Consider the following 21,975-nt stretch of genomic DNA (forward strand, 5'->3'; position numbering starts at 1 on the left):
CAGGCGGGAGCTGGTACATGTGGGAAGCCAGCTTTCAAGTGGAGCTGCTTCTCCCCACACCCCCTCCCAACTTTACTGTCTCCCCGGGGGGGCGGGTAAGCGGCAGGAGCTGGTGGTTGGGGGGAGCCAGCTTAAAAGCTGGCTACTCCCAAGCATTGACGCCTGCTTCTGCCCCTCCCCTCTGCTGCCTGTAGCAGAGGTGGCAGCGTGAGGGGAGGGGAGGGGAAGCTGCCACGGAGCAGCCTTTGTCCATGGTGGGCCTATGCTGATACAGGGACAGTAGAGTGGGGTGGCAGGGGAACTCCCTGAGAGAGGCCTGGAACATACTGGCTGCCATCCCCATCCCCAGGGCCTATCAACTAGTTGTGCAACAGCTGATAATTGATGCGGTTACATGGTTGTTCAATTACACAGTATCCAATATCACTCATTTTTAATATGATTAGCAAAAAAAAAAATTAGGCTACTACTATCTCAACATTTGAGTTGGGGTGGAGGTTCTGAAAGAATCAAGAATGCCCATGTAGTATGCTAAGATTTACTGTTGTGGTCTCCTGACAAGTTGTCTGTTCCCTCAGTGATGATAATCAGAAGGCTGCATGCATGTGTGCTTAAACGTGTGTTCTGTGTTGACTTGCATAATTAGTCAACACAGCAGACTCCAAGACAGCCCCCAAAGACCACAAATGAGATGAAGATTGAAGGCACCTGGCCAGGTTTATTGTTAAGCAAAGTACAGTAATAGTTGTTGTTAGATTCTAACTGAACCACTATGCATATGAGCTGAGTCCATTGTTACAGGGTTCAATCAGTGAGAGGTCCCACTGCCCCCTTGGCTGGACAAAGACTGTCACCACCACCCCACCCTCCCCAAGACACCACTTTATATACAGATACACATCACTCCTGATGTGTCAGGTTGCCACCCTCTGACTTGTTAGGTTATCACCCTCTGTTGCTATTGAGATACCAGCCATCACCCTGCACCCTGTGGTTTGATTAGAACTTCTCTGTCCATCATGCTGTCATTTTAGATCCTTTCCTGAAGCTATGGGGAGTGTGGGTACGAAGGTCTTTTTTAGTGAGCTGGTATTCTTATCCTTTTGGAATGTGCTTTCAACCTATGCCCAGTACCAATTACTGTTTTACACCTGGGCCTATTACCAATTAGTGATTTACACACTCAGCTCTGTGCAAGCCAAGTTCTGTAAGTAGGGACCTGCCTCTTGCTCCCAGCTTAGCTTTGCTTTGTTAGTCAAGTTCTGTCCATTGTTAGCTAGACCTCCAGCCTCAAACCAGGCCTGTGCTACATGGGCTTTTGTTTCAGGCCTTCATCTTACTACACTAAATAAGGGAGCAATACTTATGATGCTCAGTTTTCTAGATCTATACGCTTCTGAGTTGAATCAGTATTTGAGACAATGGGTTGAAGTGATTGGAGGGCAGATGTTAATCCACAATGAATTTAACTTGGGGGGGGGGGGAGAATAGACACAATTAAAAACTCATTGTCTATCTGGTTCCCCCCAAACTACAGACCTTGACAAGTATGTGGTAGAATTTTAATGTAATCATGTTTCATTACGACCTAATTGTGGATGTGTCATGAACTTAAATAAACCATCTCTTGAACTTTTTTAAATAATGTAAACTGTTCACTTTAAAAATAATGGTCCCTAGTAACAGGCATATGATAGTTGTCAGAAGCACTTATTTTAAGTTTTATGGGTCAGTGGTGGTTCCAGCCTTGTTTACAGGCAGTCCCCGGGTTACGCGGATCCGACTTATGTCGGATCCGTACTTACGAACGGGGCTTTTCTCGCCCCGGAGGATGCAGGTGGCGGGACCGCCCAGATGCGCCGCGGTCCCACCGCCCACGTCCTCCAGGGTGAGAGAAGCTGCTCCGCGTCTCCCTGGTCTGCTGGGGGGGAAGGGGGCGCAGCTAGTGCGCCCCCCCCTCCCCCCCCCAGCAGACCAGACTTTTCTCGCGGATGCCTGGGGCAGAGCAGCTGGGGCGCTGCCGGTTGGTCCCGCAGCGTCGCTCCTCGGCGCTACTGGACCAACCCGGCAGCACCCCAGCTGCTCTGCCCCGGGCGTCCCTAAGTCAGCCGCTGCTGAAACTGACCAGCGGCTGACTACAGGAAGCCCGAGGCAAAGTTGCTCTGCCCTGGGCTTCCTGGAATCAGCCATTGATCAGTTTCAGCAGCAGCTGACTTGGGGACACCTGGGGTAGAGCAGCTGGGGTGCTGCCGGGTTGGTCCCCGCAGGGCCGAGGTGCGGCGCTGCGGGGACCTACCCGGCAGCGCCCCAGCTGCTCTGTCCCAGGTGTCCAGATTCAGCTGCTGTTGAAACTGATCAGCGGCTGATTCCAGGAAGCCCGGGGCAGCCTCGGGCTTCCTGTAGTCAGCCGCTGGTCAGTTTCAGCAGCGGCTGAATCTGGACGCCAGTTCCGACTTACGTACAAATTCAACTTAAGAACAAACCTACAGTCCCTATCTTGTACGTAACCCGGGGACTGCCTGTATTCTTAATTCATTTGACTGAAATTGAAATTTAAAAAATTGTAATTTTATTTTTTAACCCATATCTTCATCTTAAACAGCCATTGCCAAAGTCCAAAAAAACACCCAGCAAAGGCGGCAAAAAAGAACGCAGTAGCACAGGAACTGCACGAAAAGTAAAGCGCACCAAATGTCCTGAGATTTTGTCGGATGAATCTAGTAGTGAGGAGGAGGATGAAAAGAGAGGGAAGGAGGAATCATCTGAAGAAGACAAAGAGAGTGAAGAGGAGGTAAATATAACAACTTCCTTTTCAGCATAAATGAGGGTTTTTTTGCTTCGTTTTTAACTAACTGGTTACCTTACTGGTTTCACTATAGTTCTGGTGTTTTGGGGGAGGTGTTTGTTTTTAAAGGTGGAAAGTAAGCTATAGTTAATTGAAAGGATTGCTTCACATCTGGAGTGCTTGAGACCAACAGTTCATTAGATCCTACATACAGGCAGTCCCCGAGTTACGCGGATCCGACTTATGTCGGATCCGCAGTTACGAACGGGGCTTTTCTCGCCCCGGAGGACTGGAGTGGCGGGACGCCCAGATGCGCTGCAGTCCTGCCGCCCCCGTCCTCCGGGGCGAGAAAAGCTGCTCCACGTCTCCCTGGTCTGCTGGGGGGGGGAGCCCCCCCCCCAGCAGACCAGGGAGACGCAGAGCAAAGCCGTGGAGGCGTCTCCCTGGTCTGATGGGGGAGGGGGGTGCAGCTAGTGCCCCTCCTTTTCTCCCCCCCCCCCCAGCAGACCAGGCTTTTCTTGCCTACGCCTGCGGTAGAGCAGCTGGGGCGCTGCCGGGTTGGTCCCGCAGCGCCGCTCCTCGGCGCTACTGTACCAACCCGGCAGCACCCCAGCTGCTCTGCCCCAGGCGTCCCCAAGTCAGCCGCTGCTGAAACTGACCAGGGGCTGACTACAGGAAGCCTGAGGCAGAGTTGCTCTGCCCCGGGCTTCCTGGAATCAGCCGCTGATCAGTTTCAGCAGCAGCTGACTTGGGGACGCCTGGGTTTCTTAAGCTGAATCTGTATGTAAGTCAGAACTGGCATACAGATTCAGCCGCTGTTGAAACTGATCAGTTTCAGCAGCGGCTGACGCCAGTTCCGACTTACATACAGATTCAACTTAAGAACAAACCTACAGTCCCTATCTTGTACGTAACCCGGGGACTGCCTGTATCAGGAATGCCTGACTACTTCCAGTGCCAGAAATATGACGTGATCCACGAACTCAGATTTTCAGGGTTGAAGAAACAGAAATCTGAGGATCCTAGAAGTCTATCTAATAAGCAGTGTAGCCAAGGGCAGAAATTTAAGCGTAGCTTTTCTTATCTTCTGGTGACATTTTTTTTGTGAAATGCTTTTTAGCTGGGGATTACTGCTGAGTGAGCTACAGATGAACTAAGCATTGTAGGAGTCATCCAGAATTGATGTTGAGACGTCAGTTCCCAGATTCTTGTGTAGTTCTATAAGTGGTCCTCCCAATAATTATTTGTACAAAACTAAGCAAAGTTAAAGTGTTTTCTTCAAACTTCAGAAGGTGATTTCTCCCCCCCCACCACAAGTCAATTTTCTACTATCATTTTTCAATAAACTAATTTTTTCATCAAGCACTAGGTATTTTACCTTGTACGTTCATAGCTTGAGCCTCCCCTCATCTCTTTCTTCCACCTCTTCTTAGAAAAGATACAAAATATGGAAGTGGCAATACTGGCATCTTCACATTGACTCAACCTTCCAGTATCCCAGTGAAGTGATTTCAGGCTTTGTATCCTTTGAGATCTTGACTATTTTATCACTGGCAACTATAGCTGTGGGTTTTGTGATATTCATTAATTACAGGACTGAGAGTGACATTCCAGATAAGCCACTGAACTGCAGGTAGTGATAAAACTTTAGCTACTACTGACCTAGGGCTGGTTTTGTTCAACATCTTTAATTATCTGGATTAGGGGATGAATTGCACCCTCAGCAAGTTTGCGGATGACACTAAGCTAGGGGAGAGGTAAATATCTGGGAGGGTAGTGATAGGGTCCAGAATGACCTAGACAAATTGGAGGATTGGGCCAAAAGAAGTCTGATGAGGTTCAACAAGATTAAATGCAGAGACCTGCACTTGGGATGGAAGAATTCCAAGCACTATTACAGGCTAAGGACAAAGTGGCTAAGCAGCAATTCAGCAGAAAAGGACCTGGGGATTACAGTGGATGAGAAACTGGATACGAGTCAACAGTGTGCCCTTGTAACCAAGAAGGTGAATGGCATATTAGGGTGAATTAGGAGGAGCATTTCCAGCAGATAGAAAAGTTGTTATTCCCCTTTATTCAGCACTGGTGAGGCCCCATTTGGAGTATTGTGTCCCGTTCTGGGCCCCGCACTATAGAAGTGATGTTGATGCATTGGAGAGGGCCCAGCAGAGGGAAATCAAAATTAGGGGGCTGGAGCACATGACCCGCAAGGAGAGGCTGAGGGATTTGGGCTTATTTAGTCTGCAGAAGAGAAGAGCAAGGGGGAATTTGATAGCAGCCTTCAACTTCCTGAAGAGAGGTTCCAAAGAAGATGGAGAGAGACTGTTCTCAGTAGTGACAGATGGCAGAACAAGGAGCAATGATCTCAAGTTACAGTGGGAGAGGTCTAGGTTAGATATTAGGAAAAACTATGTTACTAGGAAGGTGGTGAAGCACTGGACTAGGTTACCTACGGAGGTGGTGAAATCTCTATCCCTAGAGGTTTTTAAGTCCTGGCTTGATAAAGCCCTGACTGGGATGATGTAGTTAGGGTTGGTCCTGCTTTGGGTAGGGGGTTGGACTTGACCTCCTGAGGTCTTTTCCAGCCCTAGGATTCTATGATTCTATGACCTGGGCTGGAAAAGACCTCAGGAGGTCAAGTCCAACCCCCTACCCAAAGCAGGACCAAACTTATGACTTACAAGTGTGGTAGGCTCCATATATGAATGGTCTGAGCTATGGAAGGTAGCTAATCATGCAAACACTTTGTTGGAAAGGCAGACTCATAAAACTTAAATGAAAATGTCATAAAATTGCAAATGATACTACATCACCATTCTCCATAAAACAAGATTGGACCCACACTAATTTTTATCTTGCCATTTTTTTTGTAGTGGCACTCACAGCTGGTGAATTGAAAGAGGGCCAAAGTACTAAAAGCTAATTTTATATTTTGTTCATCTCTTCACTGGTACAGTCTTTCTGCTGTGAGGAGAGGAATCTGGCTCTTTGTGGCAGGAGTCTTCTTTGGAAATCCTTTTCCCAAGAGCTCAGCTGCCTATAAAAGATAGGTAAGCCCCACTCACCTCCATTTTTTGCCTTTCTTCAAGAGGTAGGAGTTAAGCCCTCTCTTCCTTCAAGCAATCAGGCAAAACCTGAAAACTTTTAGATGGCTAACATTCCTTAGGATAAACTTAAAAAACATTTCCTTTAGGAGTATTTACAGACACCTTCCCTTCCTCCCCTGAAGTTGTCTAAAATTATAGTCCCTCTAAGGAATCTTGATTAGATTATGGGAAAATTACCCTGCTCTTAAAAGATTCTACCTCTTCTGTCCTATATGGGCAACTCTCCTGTTTGAGGGACTTAAAGGAGAAGTTCCAGCAAACCAAGAGCTTATCCACACTTAATATGTTGCAGCTGCACCCCCTTAATTTAGACATTACTTATGCTGACAGGAGGGTTCTCCTGTTGGTGTAGGTAATCCACCTTTCCAACAGGCTGCTTTTCATATTGTTCATTGACATTATGCTCATAGTATTTCCTAATGTAGGCTAGACCCAAGTAAACTCACTCACCAAGATTCAGACCAGTGTTTACCAAACTGTGAATATTTGACCTTCAGGGTGAATGTAAGTTAATAGTCTGACCTCTAGCTATCTATAGATGAATGTCTATAGACTGTGCGAAGTTACTGAAAATAAATTGAAACGATGAACCTGCTTGGAACAAAAGCATATTGGCAACTGTACACTGGATGGCTCTTTAGCTCAGTTGTGGCAAATGGTAAAAGGTAGGAAAGAACTGCCAATATGGTTTTTAAAAGCACACAGCAAAAAGCAAACACACAGCCCTTCTGCAACAGCACCATAAAAACTAGCTAAGTAGCCCTCATTTAATTAGGCTGTTCTGCTCTCTGAGCAGAATTGTTGGAGTGCTAGGTGTGAAGTAATTGGGAAAGATGTTGACACCTGCATGCTTGTGTTGATTGAGCTTCCAAAAAGATGGTTCCTTAGAATAATCAGGATTTAGAGACAATTTCTAGAAAACTCTCTGGATTCTGAGGAAAGAATATTTGCCAAATGTTATAAGGCAGACGTACCATTTAAACTTCTAACCTTGCTTTTTTAGCCAAACACTTAAACCAAAGCATTTTAGCTAGAAGTAGCGATTACTTAAGGATGTGTGTTTATTTCCTGCTGACTATAGTGTCAAAGTTCTCAGTGCATCTGTTGCCATTGCACCGCCAACATCGTTAAAGCAGTGAGCTGGGTTTTAATCTGCTCACTAAGTTTAATGGGTTGCACAGGTGTAAATGAAAGTAGCTAATGGCAGTGTTCCCTGTCACTTTTTTTAGGTCTCTTTGTAATGCTTTTATTATGTGCACCAATACGGAGGTCACATTACTTCCATGTCAGTGCACATGACAAGTCGTTGTGCATATGGACAATGTGTGGCAGGGTGGGGCGAAGAGATTGGATGCAGGAGGCTGAAGGTACAGGCTGCTCTCTTACTGCAGCAGCTTGGGGCCAGGTGAAAGATGCCTCTCGTTTTGCTTCAGTGGGCCAGGCGGGGGGGGGGGGGAGGGAGGGGGGTGGTCAGTCCCCTGCAGCTGGGGCAGGTCTGGGCTAGATAGGGTGGGAGTCAGGGAAGGTGCATATCACCCCTGTCCATGGCAGTCCTGATCCCCTTGCAAGGCTTAATAGGCAGCTGTGTATCCACATGACCATGCAGTTTAGCGGGAACCTAGGTTACTGGTAATACAAGTCAAAATCTAGTTGGGGGTTTTTCACATCAAGTTGTGTTGCATAATTTACTAATTACAATTTACAGGACTTCAGCATATACTTAACTTTTGACTTGAGAAATTACCAACTTATGTTAGCAATGTCTTTTGAGGCTAAACAGTGTTTGTTTGTTTGTTTCCATGTATGTCTCAGTAACTTTCAGAGGAAGTTTTTAGGAATGGCAGTTAAACAGACTCTGATCCTATAGACTTAAATACATGTTTAACTCATGTAAATAAAGCTGTCTAGTTTGTGTATCATGTATCTTGTATTCATTCCATTGATTTTGTTGGACATGTTGTAATTTGTCCATTTTTAATGCATTATTACAGAGCCAGTTGTATGCATTTGTTTAATGTAGAAATGAACTACATTAAAATTCCCCCGTATATATTTGGAGGCCATGCAGCCTTACTTTGTTCTTTGAGAAGTGGTGTTCCTGTCCATTCCATTATCCACTCTTTTCTCCTCTGTCGGAGTAGCTGGAGAGAAAGGGTGGGGGGTCAGCGGAGCTCTATTCCGGGGAGGGGGTGCCGCCCAGTCAGACCCTATGGATGCTGCTATGGGAAAATCTTAAGGACACCATGCACGTACGCATGCAGATACCTGATAGGAATGGACATGAGAACAGCCTCTTGAAAAACAGTCATGAGAAGGAGAATAACAGTTTTTATTGATACCTCTGACTTAACCGTCAGGCTATGATTTACATACTATGACAAAGTAAAAGGAAGTAAATATAACTTTGTGGAAGCGATAAGAGTTGGCATTCTGTTAGTGGTGGATCACTTTGTAGGTTTAACACCTGCTTATTTTTGGCACACTAGAGAAACTATACATACTTTGGCTTTGTTTTAAAGGGTAGTCACTAATTACAGGGAAAATTAGACTCTGCTTTGGAATATTCATTGATGGGACACTTAAGTGTAATGCTACCCTAAAGTTATTAAAAGTGCCATCTTTAATTCCAGTGTCTCAGTATATTCTCTAAGTGCATTTAACGAGGATTCTTTCCTTCTTGTGATTAGTCACGGATTAAATATTCTATATGTCAAATTAGACGCATTCAGTCTTCAGTGGGGTTGTGGAAATATGGGGAGTTGAAACTTTGCTGGCAGAAGCTTTATTACTAGTGATGCTGTGAACATGAATAAAGTAGCTATCATGAATTCCAAGTACACTGAGTCCTGGATGTGTTAGTAGGATTGGTGGTTAGAAAATGCATCTTGCATCATGGATAAATATAGGTTACAAGAAGCATTGAACCCCCTGCTGTTGTAGTCCCTTTCAGAATAGAATCGTACTTCAACCAGGCCTATGACGACACCTGCCTCCAGAGTAAAAAAATGGTCTCCAAGAGCATCAGATGTAATTATGAATGGAGATACTTAGAAAAATCAGCCATGTGACCTAGAAAAAGATTCAGCTGTTTGTTAAAACAGTCAAGAATGTGTCTTGGTTTGAGCACTAGTCTATGCAAAATTAAAATTAATTTTGAAGAATTCAGCTTTTAACTTCATAGTATCTATACATTTTCTTTACACCCGTCAGCTATGGTACAGAGCTATAAATTTCCATAGTTCAAATCTGAATATAATAATAATAATTAGAAATATGTCACAGCAAACACCCATGTAGCATATTGATGGGGAGTGAGAGCTGTTATTCTGGAAGTCCGGATTCAATCCATTCTTTCCCCTTAGCAGCCTAAGAAAGCAGCTAAAAAAGAAAAACCGAAGCAAAAGATGCCTTCTAAAAACAAGAAAGCTGTGAAGAGTGCTAATGTCAAGAAAGCAGATAGCAGCACTACAAAGAAGAATCAGAACAGTTCCAAAAAAGGTAATGGTTTTATTTTTTTTTCATTGTGTTACTTAATCTGATGGTGAATCTAAGGTTAACTGTGCAGCAAAACATTGCACACTTTTTACTCCTCCTCTGATGCAAAATAAACTTGTGATTTCTGCTAATATATATTTGAAATATCAGGACAAGAGACCCTTTCTGTGGGGTGGAAGGGGATCTTGGCAAGAACATTAACAGGGCCAGGGCCTGTAGAGTGATTTAATGGAACCTTATGACCTGATCTTCAGCCATACTCTTCTGTTTGAGTGAAGAGAGAAGCTGAATTGGTTAGGGCAGAAACTAACACTGGATTGTTGATAAAATATCAAATGTTTAAAACTAAATCAGCAAAATATGATCTGTCAGACTGTCAAGGAATAATGTAGGACAGTGGCAGCATATGGTGTTCTGTAGGAGATAGCTGTTCAGTCTTCTTTCTGGAGGAAAGAAGTTAGCAGGGAGATGTCAAACATGTGAATTCTAATAAAATAAATCTTCCAGATTTAGAAAGTGAGTCTGAGGATAGTTCAGATGATGAACCTTTAATTAAGAAGTTGAAGAAACCACCTACAGATGAAGATATTAAAGAAACTGTCAAGAAGTTATTGGCCAATGCAAATTTAGAGGAAGTCACAATGAAACAGATTTGCAAAGAGGTATGTATAAAGATTTTACAGCTTTGTTTAAAGAACTAACTTTGATATTCCTCATTGTTTTGTAAGTTATTTGAAACTCTTATTCTATGAAAATATAAATATTTCATACACTATTGCACTCAATGAAATATGTGAATGTCTAAAGCTGTATTACTTCAGGCTTAGATTTTGAACAAGGCTGCAGTGAATCTTGTCAGCGTTTGGATATAAAATTTGCAAGAAAAAATTCAATGTGCTAAAGGTTAACAGAGGATGCCTCTTTCCTTCCCTGCTCCATGCACCTACCCTGGCTATTTGTGAATTTAGTTCTTTTGCTTTTTATCAAAATGCCTGAAAAACGACAAAATTAATCAACGTATTTCTTGACTTGCCCAACATTTTCTTTTCAGATGGATCTGAAACTCAAAACTTTTCAGTTTCTCAGAATTGCAAGCAAGTTGAAAAATCCATTATTTGTCAGTTTAGTGATTTTTTTTTCTTCTTTCCACCATTTGACTACTGATGATGGTAAAACAGTAGTACTATTCAGCACTCATTGATTTAAAGAGACAAAACTGTATTTACTGTGAACCTGGTCTTTGTTCATTTAGTTTCTTTCATACTGATAAGTGCAGCTGACAGTCTAGATCAGTGGTTCTCAACCTGTGGTCTGTGAAAGATAGACTGAAAACTCACTGAACAGATTTCAGCTATATATACACAGACAATAGGGGTCCACATCTCTACTCAAAATTTCTTAAAAGTCCACAAATGAGAGAAGGTTTAAAACCACTGGTCTAAAGGATACAGCATACCCACTGGAAAACAGCCTGAGTTGCTGGTCACCTACATGTTAATATGAAAACTGTAACCCCTATTGATTAAAAATAATTGCTGCATACCTTCAAAAACTGAATTTAGGCAAAAGGAAAGGAACTAAGAGGTTTGGCACGTCAAATTACATTGTATAACTTACATTTGGATCACACAACTTCATCTCTTCTGCACTGAAATCATGAAGTTACTTTTATTTTTAGAACATATTAAGACTCCTCACTCACACTAGCTCTTTTGTATTGCTTGGTTTTAGGTATATGAAAGTTATCCCAGTTATGACTTGTCTGAAAGGAAAGATTTCATCAAAAAGACAGTTAAAGAGGTAAAAACTTACCTGAAAAAAGCTAATGGTATTTTTTTAAAACATCTGTCAGCTTGGAGTGCTATCTAGTATTTTCAAATAGCTGGATTCTTAGTATGGAAGTGACTAAATATTTTTCAGGACAACCTTAATTCAGGAGCTGGATCTTGACTTTGCTCTTCATCCAGAAGCTAGTGCAGTCAGTTATTTTCCATTGGTCAAATTGAACTCCACTCACATGTGAGTTCAATAATTTCTTCAGGAACACAAGCTTCACTGTGGGAAGAGAGTACACTGCAGCTGATTTAGATACCATGCCCCTTCTTCATAGCAGATGGGGAAACCAGAAGGAAACTGTAATTCAGGAAGTCAGCCTTGCTTTTTTCTCTAGCTTCTACAGCAATATGCCACCCTTATGCTACGTCTACATTGGCATGATCTTGTGCAAATACTCTTTAACGCAAGAGTTCTTGCATTAAAGTATTTGCGCAAGAGAGTGTCTACACTGGCATGTGCTTTTGCACAAGAGCGTCCGTGCCAGTGTAGATGCTCTCTTGCGCAAGAAAGTTCCGATGGCCATTTTAACCATCGGGCTTTCTTGCGCAAGAAATTCATGTTGCCTGTCTACACTGGCCTCTTGCGCAAGAACAGTTGCACAAGAGGGCTTATTCCTGAGTGGGAGCATCATAGTTCTTGTGCAAGAAGCACTAATTTCACACATTAGAACCTGTGTTCTTGTGCAAGAACTCCTTGCCAGTGTAGACAGGCAAGCATGTTTTTGTGTGAAAGCGGCCTCTTTGGCGCAAGATCGCGCCAATGTAGACACAGCCTCAAGGTAAAGCTTGTGATCTGGTCTATACCTAGTAACGCTTAAGAATAGTTTGATGGGCTTTCATTTTGTTTTTCCCTAAAATAAAAATGAGATTAAGTATTGATCCCCTTGTGCTTGTAAGGCAGAAAAATTGTAAGAATTTCTCTTTTATTTCAAACCTTCTAATCCAGATTACGGACGAATCTAAATAATGCATGCATCTCAAGTATCATGTACGCCTGCTAAAAACACAATGAAATATCCTAACAGTAGATGGCACTTCCATGTACATGAGATGGTTGAGGAGAGTACAATTCTTTAACTAGGATTTTTGAGCCTGTTCTTGAACCATCTTTATCTAATGTTTTAGACTGGTGTGGAATTGACTAACAGGATAAACTATCTCATTTCAGTTAATTTCATGAACTAATTTGACTGAAGGAAATGAAGACTGCTGACTTGTGTTCCCATGGATTTGAAGATCTGATAGACACCAGCAAAAAGAATGTTTGTGGTATATGTTTAGTCAGAACTGATTCTGCTGACTTAGTATCAATGTAAATTGCTTTGTGTACTTTTTTAATAATTGCATTTGATGCAGGTTTTAGTTGACCTGAGGTTTTTTTTGTTGTTTGCATGGCAATAAATGTTCCCTTTTTATAGTTTTGTATATTTTGAATGCCTTTGTAGTAGATTCATTAAGACCATCATAGCTTTTAATGTGCTTTAATACCTTGCATAACTTTTTAAAAAAAATCAAGTATGATAAGTTGTCTAAGTGTTTGCACATATATACACATGCAGAGATTGTCTGCAATATTACAGTGTTGGGTTATATAAATATTTTGAATACATTCTGAAAATCAGTCTTGGTAGTGTTCTTGATATTCTGATTTACATGTTATAAATTCAGAATATTTAATCTACATTGTCTTGCATGTGTATACACTGAGAGCCATGAAAACATGGTACTTAATTGGCAGATATTATTTTTGTACTTTTAAAGACTGTATGAAGTTACTGCAGATTTCTGTTGTGCAAATCAGATTTTTAAATCTAGTTATCATAGGACTTAAGACATGTCAGTGTTCAGCAGTGATGCTCAGATGAAAAATGGGACGCTCTATAAAGTTTATACAAAAGTTGAAACTTTACTGTTGTCCAATCTTGCCTTGTGTAAGAAAGATTCACCTGTAGTTTTATACTTAAGCTCTTCAGTGTTTAATTTTATATAAAAAGCTACAGCTGCAGTTGTTCTAAGGGCTTGACCTAGAACAATATTAATAAAGTGAAGGCTATAGGGAATAAAACGGACTTGATAATGATTATTTTGTTGTTGGACTATGGACAAAATTTTGAGAAGTGGGTGCCTAAAGCGATGAACTCCTGGCAGGCTTAACAGAAAAGCACACTCCAGATCTAGGAGCACAAGCAGGACAGTACTTAAGCTAATGATTAAGTAGTATTCTGAATAGGAATGCTTTCCTAAATCTGAGCCTAAAAGTAAGCCACTGCTTTTGATTCAAATTAGAAGTTTTCATGGTTTTGTGCCCATCCACATACCTTTGTGCTATTATAGAAATAATGTATATAAAGTACTAACAAACAGAGGCCAAAGTGTCGCTACCAATGCTATGAAAAACAAATCCTGTAATGACTCCAGTATTGATCAAGAGCAAAGCATTTTAAAAATTTTATTAGTCTATATTTGCAAGATTAGGAGCTGGATAACTTAAATTTTGAAAATGTTCAGCCAATCAGGGTGTTAATTAATCTTTACTTTTTTGTAATTTCCTTGCATGTAATACTTTTTTAAAAGGCTGAATGTTTTTGTACTCAATAAATGTCTTTCAGAAAAACTTAAAAGCAATTTTGATTTTCTTATTTGTATAGTAAAACTACAGATATGTGTACTTAATCATCTGAAGGACACTATTAAACTCTGAAAAAAGGTTTCATGGCTTTAGAGGTGTGATCTGTACCATCAAGCCCTACCATCAGGTTATGACTAGAAAAAATTATCTTTGCACAGTTGCTTTGAACAACCTTACTTACCATGTTTTAACAAAGGCATTCCAACTACTTAAATCCTGGTAAAGCAGTAAGTTACTTATCACTGAACCTTGTTTTGTCCTTGGGTAGTATAATATACAAATAACCTATTGTACTTCTAAAGTCTGTTAACACTCACGGCCAAGTCACCACCTTATTTGAATGAGGTGGACAGGACAGAAGTTACTGAATTTCTTCTCAAATGCTTATCCACATCTTCACTTAGAAAAACACTAAAGCTGTAGCGCAGATGGTTCATAAGCATTATCACTATGATCTAACAACTCTACTAGTGCTCAATAAGGATGTAATAAGAACCTGTGAACAGTTACACACAGGCTCCTACCCTGCTCTTGGGGAGCAGGCAGCTGCTCTGCATCAGAGCCTGCAGCACAGGGTGGCAGCTGGTGTGTGCTGGAGCCAGCTCCTTTTGCACACAGGTTCTGCAGGAAATTTTCAGTGGTTACATGGTTACCCACTCACCTGCTTCTTAACATCCCTAATTCTCAACTAGTGGTGCGGTTTGTGTAGAGCAGTGTTTCTTAAACTGTTCCATGGCACACCAGTATCTTGCAGAGAACATAATTCAAAACGGCTGCCCTTAAAGGAGCGGTCAACTTTCCTTATGACCCTCTCTTCCCCTCCCCCCCAACCAAAAAATCCTTGCTGTTCCTCAGTCTTAAAGTTTAAGTAGAGTGTCATCCCTTCTTTCTACCAGAGTCATTTCTCAGTGAGGAAATAAACTGTCAGTTTGAAATGCTTTGAGTCTTTGAAAGATGTTTGATCCATTACTGAACAGATTATAAGATCAGCAATTGCCATTCAGAGCCAGTTATAGAACAGCAACTATACTAATATCTAGAGGTAGAATCTTAAAGTGCATGGTGTCTTAGTCACGTTGCTCAGTACATGCTTAGCATAAGTTTCAAAAACAATGCACAACATCCAGTGGACACTCCATTTTTATTCTGCTGCCACAAAAAGAGTTGAAGTAACAGATCATGCTCTGCCTTCAGACATTTTGGTAATATTTTAAACAAATTTACTTAAAGCCATTCTCCAGTTGTTTATTTACAGGAAAAACTGTACACAAGTTTAGAAAAGCAGGCATGCTTAAGTGTTGAAATTCTTGGGGACCAATCAGTGCCAGGCCAATTCTGAGGCTCTTACCTTTAAGTTATGAACAAAATGGAATGCTCCTTTTATGCTTTTTTCACAACAGAAGTATGGCATAATACAGTTTAAATACCTGATTACCATAGTAATAACTTAAATATTTTACAAACTAAGATTTAAAATTTACCATCGTGTTCTGCTATTATCCATCATTCTTGCCTTTTTAATAAGGCTGAAGTCAGCAAAGCATTTAAGTACATGCCCACTGTTAGGAATAAATAAATTCCAATGCAAAGTCAACAGGACTTGGGCCCATGCTTCAAGTTCAGCATGTACAGAGATGCTTTGCTAAAAGAGGGATAGACTGCTGAATTGGGGTCTAAGACACTAAGGATTAACCAAAAAGTTAGGATCTTGGCTGTTTCTATGCTCTTATAAACCTACTGGAACTTTAACCAAGGCCTGTTCTGATGACTCCTTTAACTCTGTCTTTTAGCAAAGTTAACAGAAAAGCAGCTGTCTTATCTAGTACAGGGCAAAGGGAAGGAATGCTTTTTGCTTTCACCTACCATGGACACTCTTCAATTCCCATTGAAATCTCACATCCATTAAAAATTAGTCTACAAAAGATGGAATTATCAAAACAGCAGTGATTTACCATAAGCAAAATCTAAACCTTGATTACCATTTCTTGTATAGCAAAGGATTTCAACCTTTCTCTATATAACCTTTAAGACAGTTGCAATTTTGTATATATGAAATCTTTCAAACGGTAAATATTAGCATTCTTTAGAGCAAAAAGTTAGAAATGCTTACACTTTTCAGTCACATCCTCATTTCAATTTTTTTTAAAAGCAGAATATTTAGTTGAAAGATCTAATTACATATCTTCAACTTGGTATCTTAAAGATTAAATAAAATTAAACATATCTGAACATCAACATCTACCCTAAAAAACAAATTAGATATTGGAGAGTAAAAAACTGCTTTTCTTCAGCAGGCTTCTTTTCTAAAGGTAGCCTTTTGGAGTTAAACACTAACTCAAGAAGGCTTGCTTTGTCATTCACTCAGCATTCTAAACAGAGTGCATGCTTGAGACTAAGAAGAATAAGTGCTCATTTTCCTTCCAGAATCTCTCGGGAACGCTGCAGTAACATCACAGGTAGGAAAAAGTTATATTTTTTAAAAAATTATTTAAGTTTCCATTTACCCTGTTCTGTAGGATGTTAAGGCAGGTATTTCTGCTGTGTGTTACTTGCTGTCTTTCCCTCAGGGAAAAACTTTAGGAATCTGCTTATCCCTTCCTGAATTATTCCCAAGTCATTTTTAATAATAATACCTTCAAATAAAAAAAGTGCAAGCCACCTTATTTCAGCCCTTCATAAAAAGCACAGATTTTACCTCATTCATTTTCACTTATTTTAAATGCAAAAGCTGAATGAGCCACTAATAACTTACTCCTTTATCCCCAGTTAAGCTCTCATTTATACATGTGATTCACCTACTCAGCTCAAATGAATTTGAAAGTTTACTTTTCAGAGGAAAAGCATCTAAACCCATAATACTTCTTCTACTTACATGATGAGAGCCTAAACTTATTCTTACCATAATGATCATTCCTCTACGTACAACTTTGAATATGCAGCACAGAGAACATTTGAGACTTTTTCCTGTAGCCTGAAAGCTTTTTTCCTTTTATAAATCTTTTAGCTTCAATAACCCTTAGATTGCACTATAAACTGTTCCAGCAGTTTTATTTTAAAGGACACCAGTTGAGATGCAAAAGCCTGACTAGTGGTAGTAAGTACACTTGAAAGTATCAGAAGTTATTGGGGAATAGGGTGGGGAGATTTTGTTCTCTCTCACAAGCATCTTTATTGTCATTCCATGGTTTGGATTGTTTATTATCAAGTGCTACTCTGAACATGATCAACCTGAGAACAAAATGAATTTAGGAGCCCCACCATTAAATAATCCTCCATGCTTTAATACCATATAGCAATTAATTGCTCTTGTTCTGAACTTGAATGCAGGTGATTTACTACCATAATGTGAGCTGGACCATATAGAAAAAGGTCTCTCACAACAGGCTTTGTTAGATCTGCATGTGCCACAGTAGCAAGACCAATGTCAGTACTAACACGTTATTAATATTTTCGTTGGGAAAAGGACATTAGGAAAAAAGTGAATATTCTATCTTCAGATACCATATGTCAGGAAGTTATAGCAAAGTGGAATTTGAAGAAATTTTTACCCACAAAAAATAATTTAAAAATATATCTAGACACAAATGTCAATATTCAAAATGCTGCTATTTTGCTTGCTTCTCGAACTCCACTCAAGTAGGCTCCTGTAACTGTCTGTGGGAAGTGCCTGTTTGTGGCCTGTAACAAAATGAAAATTATATAGTTTCTGAAACAGCTACATTAGAACACAAATAAAATTCTGCTCCAGAAATAAAGTTCTGGGTAGTGTGAGCATTGGGTATGTTTTTATACAGATATTTTCTCAGGCAGGTATGAATTTTCGAACTATTCAGTGTGCTCAAATTTTAAAAAGTTTGTTAAAGATGAACCAACAAAAAGCTTTTTTCTTTTAATAAAAGTGTTGAATTTAGCAAACAAACTTTTAAAGTTGTCACATCTATTAAAGTAAGAAATTTGACTCTTGGCACAGAGATTATTTTTGCTAATTTGAACATCAGAGATTGTTCATACTTTCATATCAATACACAATAGTACCAGTGGCATGTGTTACAGCTGCATTACTGAGCAATGATGAAATGGGCAATTATATACAATTCTGTCTCAATTTACAATATGCACATGCATTATGTCTGATTTACTAGGGGGCTTTACCCCCTGCTTGCTATGCTCACCAATTCCCCTCTCTTGGGGGGTAGGCAGCCCCGACTGCCAGGGCCAAGGCCACACCAGCCCTGGTCTCTCTCTCACCTCCCCTGGCTACCAGAGAGCACTGGAGCAGCGTCAGCCCCCATCTCACCCCCTCTCAGGCTGCTAGGGAGGACAGAGGCCACAGCAGCTACAGCTCTCCTCTCAGCCACTAGAGAGAAGAGGGCCAGAGGCGCAATGTGGCAGCCCTAGCTCTCCACATGGTCCCTAGGGAGGGCCAGGCTGGGAGTGAGGAGGGCCAGGTCAGAACAAGGCAAAATGTGCTGTAGCTTGAATCGAGGTGCATTGGAAAAGGGGCTATTTACAAGATGCCTGTCCACTCAGTTTTTCTTCAACCAGACTATTAATCTTTTTACAGCAAACAAACTATAAATGCTTGAGCCAATTTTAGAATAACAAATAAGCTATTTACCTCGCCAGCAAAGAAAATTGTTCCTTGTATGTCTTCAGCTATAACATCATAAGCCTCACCACTACCACTTGTCTTTACAAAACTATATGCCATCTGGATCCAAGGGTCTTTGCTCCATCGTGTAACAAAGTACTTTACTGGGTCTGGAACTTCCTGAATGATCAAGGAAAATAAGTTATGCAAGATAATGAAGAGACCACATTTTTAATAATTTTCCTCTTAGCATAGCTTCCTCTAGTTTTCTGTACAACATTAAAGGTTTCCTGTTTAGTGTACACAATAGCCTCATATTTTTACACTTGCAGAAGATTTGCACATTTGCCTAGATTCCAGGACATTTTTTCCTAGTGTGAAACACATTACTTCCCAACAGAGTTTATAAGAACATCCACTGAAGAATTATATGTTAAAATGTTTGACCTAATGTTTGAAATATTTAGATTATACTTGCACAACTTTGAATTTAGCAAACCGGAGAGTCTACATAATATGAGGACTGCATACATATATCTGGAGAAGAAACAAACTCTTCTTTCCCCAGACTATCGAACAGGTACAAGAAGCATCATTTTACCAGTGATAACCTCTGAGTCAACATTATTATGCACAAGAATTTCTGCAACCAAGAAACTAAGGGCAGGTCTACACAATGAAGCAATGTTGAACTAAGGTACACACCTCCAGCTACGTGAATAGAGTAGCTGGAGTCACTATACCTTAGACTGAGTTGCTGCATGGGTGGTGACACGAGACACTCTCCTATTGACTCTCCTGTTATCCCCTGTGTCGTTATTAGATCCACTAAGTCGACCCCCGGGGATCGATTGATGGAGTACCAGGAAGTGTAGACCTGCCCTCAAGATCAACTTTGTGAAATGCTGAGATTTCTACAATAATGGGGTAAATATACATCTTAGAAAAGACTTATAGAGCATCTTGTCTTCTATAGTAAACTATAGTAACTGGTCCACCCTGAAAGAAGTCTTACAGATAAGATTTTTGCAGAAGGCTCTTCTGGTTATGTAAGATGGAGAATAAATTATCAGACTGGCATGCAGACCAAATATCAATTTGCCACCTGTAAATTCCTGAGTTATCAGAATAGCAAATAGGTGAACTTTTAATATGAATACAGTTTGGTATAAGTTAGGGATGTTAAGAAGCAGGTATTTGAATAATTGTGTAGCCTACAATTTTTTTTTGACTACACAATTAGTTGATAAGGGCAAGCACTCAGAACCCGCTTGCGCTGAGTCTGGGAGCTACCTCCACTGCAGCTCTGCAATTTAAATGTAGTAAGAGCTGGGATGCCTGTCTGCCCAGCTCTTACTACATTTAAACTGCAGAGCTGCAGCAGCTCGGACATGGTGTGAGCTGGGACTGGAAGAAAGAGTAAGTTAGTTTTCATATTAAAAAAAAACAGCTCTTGTTTAGCCTAGACAACTTTCTGCATGGAAGAACTTTGTGGTGATAACATCACAAAGATGAAAGAAATGACACTGGATGAACTGATGTGACTTTTATTCAGACCGGTTAAACTTTGTTTGGTATTTTTAGTACCTCTAACCAAAAACACATGGAGAAAAAATTGTAAACCAAATGAAAGTTAACAGCCCCATTTCTTAAATGCAGGCTCAACATACCTCCAAATTCTCATTTCTGTGATCACAGATAACCAAGCTGACATTCCTTTTTCTGACAAAAGACAGGCAGAAAACAAACTCACACTTCAAACAAATTAACACCCCACCCCTCCCAAAGAAACAATGTTTTAGGCATTTTTTATACTCTATATATCCTTTATCAGAGAAATAATAAATAGGCACACATTTTTTGTGTCTTTTCAAGTCCACCTTTAAATCTGTGGCAAATTGATTTTTCTTTCTCTTACCTGTTCCTTAAACAGCTCTCGAAGTACAGTCATGCACAGTTGTAGTACTTGTTTGTCATCTAAATTCTTAATGGTTGTCACAGCATCTCCGGTAACTACTGACATTAGTACACTGTATTTACCCTAGAATCAACACATTAACATTTGATATTTCAGAAATACTAAGAATGTTCAGAAAGTCACCTAAATTACTGTTGTTCCAATAGACAGTAGGGAAAATTAACTTTTTTTTTTAAACCAAGTCAGTTATGGCCCCTAAGAAATTCATCCTCTGCAGTTTTCACTCTCAGATATGAAACAAGTTAGAAATGTATTGAGTAGAGCTAGTCCCTTTTATAAAACTGTGCAAACTTAACTGGAACCCACATATTTGTCAGGCTAACAAAATGCTTCTTTTCATGCAGACAAGTCACATTTTTAATGCCAGATCTGATCTGTTTAATGCTGAAGCTCCACTGTTAACTTCCAGAGATGGAAACAAAAAAAAAAAAAAGGCCTCACTAAGATCCATTATGGGCCTGCGACACACTGTAGTCAATGAAAGTTTTTATTATTGATTTCACTGGGTTTTTGCTCAAGCATTAAGTATTTTGTTCTAAAGATCATCTTGATCACAGTATCCCATTCCTCCCTCTCCTCTTTATAGGACAATTAATTTACCATCATTACCAAGCAAGATGAAAATACTGACATTCCACTATATATAGAATATGGTACTGTGGTACCTGTGGATCCATATCATAGAACACACTGAAGAGCCCCCGTTTGCTGGAACAAGGTGGAACGTGACCAAAAAAGTCAGCTCCCTGAATTTTGCTGTCCCAAAATCTGTAAGGAAACTGCAAGGCAACCTAGAGAGAGAGCAGATTCAGTTGGTGAGAATTTCATATTACAAATTAGCAACATACCTTGTAAAAATTTCTCTCTCTCCCCCTTCAACTTCAGGTACCCAAATATGCTAGAAGTTCTCAGCAGTGTTCCCTGCAAGCTGTGCACTTCAGCAGCTGCCGGAAGAGATTCAAATGCTGCCCAGCAGAGCACCCATAGCCACTAGCATGTGTTTCTACACATGCCTCAATGCACATCATAAAATTTATTCTCCACAAGTGGATGGAACATAGATAGGGAACACTAGTTCTCAGTGTAAGATATTTAGGGGTTTTTTTGTTTGTTTTTCAAGAAGTGGTATAAAATTTCTTGTTGTCTCTTGGATTTAAAAAAGGCACAATCCAACTAATGTTGGCAATTAATTTGGCTACAGAAAACCTTGGGCAAAATTCGTTGCTGCACCTCTTTGGAGGCACTACACAGAACTCAGCAGAGAGGAAGAGTTCCCCTGAAGGGTGCAGCAATGGCTGGAATTTCTGCAGTGCTGTGGACCTGGCACACTCACATCCTGCCAAACCCCACCCCCAGTACACACAAGATTTGTGAATGTGAGGGGAACCTCAGAGATAGTAGCCACTCACGCACTAGTGGACGAGGGGAGAATCCTTTCCAGGGAAAATACAGGGTTTTCATCAGCGTGCTTTTATGCCACTGTGGCCCTTTTTCCTGACAAAGGAACTCCAGAGGGTGGATTTCACCCCTCATGTCTATCAGATTTAATACTCTT

The 21,975-nt window shown here is 40.6% G+C and overlaps 2 protein-coding genes across 9 annotated transcripts in view; one reads left to right on the top strand and one right to left on the bottom strand.

The window, feature by feature from the left end:
* DEK (DEK proto-oncogene) overlaps positions 1 to 13,932 on the top strand; it is a 43,871-nt gene extending 29,939 nt beyond the window's left edge. For 2 of the 5 annotated variants that reach the window (XM_075921191.2, XM_075921189.2), the window contains 5 exons: positions 2,603 to 2,791; positions 9,255 to 9,390; positions 9,895 to 10,049; positions 11,119 to 11,187; positions 12,391 to 13,932. In XM_075921191.2, the coding sequence (XP_075777306.1) occupies positions 2,603 to 2,791; positions 9,255 to 9,390; positions 9,895 to 10,049; positions 11,119 to 11,187; positions 12,391 to 12,402 (561 nt within the window). In that variant the 3' untranslated portion in view covers positions 12,403 to 13,932. Of the gene's footprint in view, positions 1 to 2,602; positions 2,792 to 4,218; positions 5,293 to 9,254; positions 9,391 to 9,894; positions 10,050 to 11,118; positions 11,188 to 12,390 lie in introns of those variants that run through there. The other 3 variants (XM_075921187.2, XM_075921188.2, XM_075921190.2) reach the window with 3 other exon arrangements.
* Positions 13,933 to 14,973: 1,041 nt separating this feature from the next.
* KDM1B (lysine demethylase 1B) overlaps positions 14,974 to 21,975 on the bottom strand; it is a 40,863-nt gene continuing 33,861 nt past the window's right edge. For all 4 annotated transcript variants that reach the window (XM_075921178.2, XM_075921176.2, XM_075921177.2 and 1 more), the window contains exons 19-22: positions 21,086 to 21,211; positions 20,361 to 20,483; positions 18,470 to 18,622; positions 14,974 to 17,529 (exon numbers count right to left, since the gene is read on the bottom strand). In XM_075921178.2, the coding sequence (XP_075777293.1) occupies positions 17,446 to 17,529; positions 18,470 to 18,622; positions 20,361 to 20,483; positions 21,086 to 21,211 (486 nt within the window). In that variant the 3' untranslated portion in view covers positions 14,974 to 17,445. The remainder of the gene's footprint in view (positions 17,530 to 18,469; positions 18,623 to 20,360; positions 20,484 to 21,085; positions 21,212 to 21,975) is intronic.

The sequence above is a fragment of the Pelodiscus sinensis genome, chromosome 2 (assembly GCF_052426305.1).
Source record: "Pelodiscus sinensis isolate ZL-2025 chromosome 2, ASM5242630v1, whole genome shotgun sequence".
Lineage (NCBI taxonomy): Eukaryota > Metazoa > Chordata > Testudines > Trionychidae > Pelodiscus > Pelodiscus sinensis.